Below are 4,358 nucleotides of genomic sequence, written 5' to 3' on the forward strand. Positions count from 1 at the left end.
CTGTCAATCTGCGGATTGAGAGGTCACAAGACCTTTTTATATTGGACGTCATCATATATTAAAAAAAGGTTGAACCCCAACCTCAAGGGTTTCTCACCGCTCCGTTCCTGGAGCATCGTGAAAGAGATTAATCACGGAATGTGCCACAATAGGTTAGGAAATAAGAGCTGTCTGTACACTGGTGCCCACAAAGAGTCCCAATCCATGTTTCAAAAATCGAACTCTTATACTGCGCTAGCAAGACTGAGTATACCTCACCCTTGTTCTTTGCACCACTGGGATATACCCCAGGGAGCATCATCATATATTATGCCCCCGTTTGTTTCTCATTTTTTGGAAGAATGAGAATGAAAAATATAGTCGTTACGAACTTCACACAAGAGATAGAAATTCAAATTTTGTGACTTGATGTGATGGATAATGGTTATATTTTTCATTTTAATGAAAAAATAATGGGAACCAAACAGGGGCTATATATACAGCAGAATGATTGAAATGAATTTGTGTTTCAAAATTATATTATTATATAGTAAATACTAAAAAATTAAATTCAAACCCAACCCTACAACATGGAGTTATGATTTTCACCTGTTATCCTATAATCAGAATGATTTTCGAATGTAACAGAGATATTGCCATATCAATGAGAATTGCACTGCAAGTATATTTCAACAATTCAAAATGAGCATCCATTGAAATTGGAAAATCATCAAAATATCTCACCTCGAATCACCAAAATAATTGGCCCTAGTGGCTTGCGAACCGGGTTATACCTCTTATTTTTCATCATTGAGGTCAATATTTCTTATGCCATTCAGATCAGATCACCATTTCAATAGAATTTCACCCACCAGAAAGTATAATTATACTCAAGTCGCCAAGCGGCAAACTGGGAATGGAAGAGAAAATTCACTGCATGTCACTGGAGTAAAAACCAGTTCAAATGTTGAATTTTACCCATGTACCATCAGAGAAAAATTTCACGGTGAAACAGTAAGGAATAAACAGAATATTGCCTAAAAGATCGTGACTTTCGACATAAAAATCAGTATAGATGAATTCACAGGTTTCAGTGCTTCACCCAGGACCACAGGTGTTGTGCCAGAATAACAAAGGACACACAATTGACATTTCCTTGAAGTTCGGTGCGTATTAGATTTTTTAAGACCGAATATGTATTCAATTTCCAGAAAAATTTGACCCCAACGTGCAAGGAATAAAATGGTCCAGAATGGGACGAGTCAGGTACAGCTTCGAGTGCATAACCAACCCTCCCAACCCACGTACATATTTATTGAATGGTTAGAAATGCGACAAAGAAAGCAAACATGAGTACCAAAATGCAAGGCATGAATGAAATTCAAGAATTTGATGATTCCTACAACAAATCGGGCAAGCGTAAAGATTCATCACAGTGCATAACTCTGAAAGAACCTAAATCTTCCAAGTGCTCCAAGAATATCAACCCACACATCACATAGTTAATAGTGGAATCCAGATAAACAGCATAATGAAGACCAATTGATTGGAATGACCGTCAATACTTAATACATATCTAGACAGTAAATAGTGCATAGGCTCGTATGAAAAGAATTCGTTCTGTCCGCATTGAGTATTCTAGCTGGCTAGTCTGCAAGAGTTTCTATCTTATTAAAGACTTCAACAAAACTTTAGAATATTATTGTTGTTATCTTCTGAATGCCCTAGAAATAGACACAAACAATAAAATAAGCAGAACAATTTTATAAGCAACATGTTGCGTCCAACCTTTGATCGCTGCTTCTTCAACACCATTGAACTTTGAATCCAAACGAAACCCTTCAGTCGAGTTTAACAGAAGAAAACAGGTAGTGCACAAACCACAACGAAGAAAGGAACCCAACTGCACCTGTTGCAAGCATTATTGCTAGAACCATGAAGAGTGAATATCCGAGGTAAAGGGTTGCAGATACGGGTCCACTTAAACTCTTAAGGTCAAATATTAGATAGTTGATGGAGTAAAGAAAGATGTAAATGGCAACAGAACCAGAAGCAAAGAAAGATTTCCACCACCATTTCCAGTCCTCAACACAAAGGTGCATGTAGGTAAGAACAAGTGATACCTCAGCACAAACCACAACCAGAAGGATCATAACAATGAAAAGGAACCCAAAGACATAGTATACACCACCCATCCAGATACTGGACATGATGAAGAAGAGCTCAATGAAAAGTGTACCAAATGGAAGGGTACCCGCCCCAAGGGCCAAAAGCCAAGATGGATACTTTTGAGGAGGGATTTCTCGGGGGATTTGATTTGTTCGAACGGGGTATTCAATATGAGGTGCCTTTGCCCCAAAGTAACCACCAACAAGGGTAAGGGGAACCGAGATACAAAACCATAGCAAAATGAGTACCACAAACAAAGAAAAGGGAATAGCTCCTGTACTGTGACTACCCCATAGCAAGAAATTCAAAGTGGTTAGAATAAGGAAGGCGATACCAGGGAAGAAACAAGCAACTCTCCATGATACAGAGACCCATCCCTTGTGATCTCCACAGAACATAGTCCTCCAAAGACGAGTAGCAACATAACCGGCTGCAATTCCAAGAATCATGTAGAAAAACAGCATACCAGTAATAAGTGTTCCACGGGATGCTGGGGACATAAATCCAAGGGCAGCAAACAAAATTGTCACGATTGCCATTCCAAGAATCTGAACCCCATCTCCAACCATCACACACAAGAGCGACGGATTGCTCGGGGCACGGAAAACATCTCCAACAACAAGTTTCCATCCTGACAACTCCTCATTCATCTGGGCTTGAGCTTCCTTATCGAGCTCTTCATACTGAGCCAGATCTCGCCTAATTGTCCTCAAGAAAATCACTAGTACAATACCAGCCAAGAAAGTTATCACCATAAGCGAGTTTAGAATCGAGAACCAGTGCACTTTTGATCCTTCCATCTTCAAATATGCATCCCACCTTGAAGGCCACTTAATGTCACTCTCAACGAATGACACCTCATATGTAAAAGCCATTGGCTCATTCTCCTTAATAGCACGGGTGACTGTGGTTGGATCACATTTAATCTGGGAAGGGTATTTGTCATACATGTTCAAGTTCTTCACAGAATCGATATTGTGCTGAACATTACAAGGTACCACCTCAAACCCAACAACCATGTGGCCAGGGGCATCTGTTCCTGAGTTGCCAACAGTAGGGATCACCTCCGCTGCATCCCCAGTACCCATAACACGGGCAACATTGGTCTCTTCATATTTATGAACAAGGACAGTTAACTTCAAGTGATTAAATACATAATAGGCATCCTGAACCTTGATACCAACTGGAAAACCAGTGGACCTCAACAAATATTTATCCTTCTTAATATACCGAATTGCAGGCAAGTTATCAAGGATTATATTCACCTGATACATCTCGTCAATTCTTTCCTTCAAAAGCTTAAATTCCTGACCAGATAAAAGCTTGGTTTTGCACAGAAAAATATCAGTCTCATTGGTATACATCTTAAATCTGTAGGGAGAATTCTCAATCCTATCTCCCATAAGAAGCTCGCCGAGATTTTCTGCACTATCCTTAACACCCTCTTTCGGCTGGCAAAATGGTAAACTATAATACCCAAAGGGCATTTCAGTTTCAATTGATGTCAAAGAATTAACCTTGACATTTAAGAAATCACCAACCCCATACTTGTGAGGATAACTACCAGGGAGATAAAAACCATTACCCAATTGAAAAATGGTCAAGAAAACAAGCAACAACCAGATCTTGAATCTGCAAAAAGATTCCATTTTCACCGTCTTCTGGGCAGATATCAATAGCCCAGATCAGGAATAACGTTAATCAAGATCTTTTTCTGAATTTGGATTATCTTTTTGGGTTTTGGAACGGAACGGAACGGAACGATCCGATCAGAGAGTGGGTATAAGAAAATACAATATGTAAACAAGAAAGTAAAGGGCCTTATTTAAGGTTTTCAAATAAAAATCTTTACAGACCTCTTGAGTAAGAATTGAAAGGAGTGTGCTCTGTGAAAATGAGATTTGAGCCGCAGCAGATCTGCAGATGGCGTGCAGATGTGGAAAGTCTGGGCGAGGAGGAAGAGAGAGGACACGACGTCGTATTTATATCTTCTTAGCGTCGGTGAATTAAAGAAAACTACGATTATGTCCCTCGTATACTTTTTTTTTTTTTTTTTCATCAGAATTGTAAGAGTTAATTTCAAGTTGGTCTTTAGTATTTTATTGGCATATTATAGCCCATAATATATTTGCTGAATTTCAATTTACATTTACTTTTTTGTTTCGAGTTAAAATGTTTGTTGTCATATATTTGGAAGATAGTTATTTGGA

General features: G+C 38.8%; 1 protein-coding gene across 1 annotated transcript; it reads right to left on the bottom strand.

Moving 5' to 3' along the window:
- Positions 1-1,499: 1,499 nt before the first annotated feature.
- Positions 1,500-4,115, bottom strand: LOC111404187 (transmembrane 9 superfamily member 11-like). The gene has a single exon (XM_023032957.1). The coding sequence runs from the start codon at positions 3,795-3,797 to the stop codon at positions 1,821-1,823; it is 1,977 nt and encodes a 658-aa protein (XP_022888725.1). The 5' UTR covers positions 3,798-4,115; the 3' UTR covers positions 1,500-1,820.
- Positions 4,116-4,358: the final 243 nt, after the last annotated feature.

This window comes from Olea europaea, chromosome 11 (assembly GCF_002742605.1).
Source record: "Olea europaea var. sylvestris chromosome 11, O_europaea_v1, whole genome shotgun sequence".
NCBI lineage: Eukaryota > Viridiplantae > Streptophyta > Magnoliopsida > Lamiales > Oleaceae > Olea > Olea europaea.

Excerpts from the sequence above, each read along its gene's own strand:
- LOC111404187 (XM_023032957.1), bottom strand. The coding sequence starts at position 3,797 with ATGGAATCTTTTTGCAGATTCAAGATCTGGTTGTTGCTTGTTTTCTTG.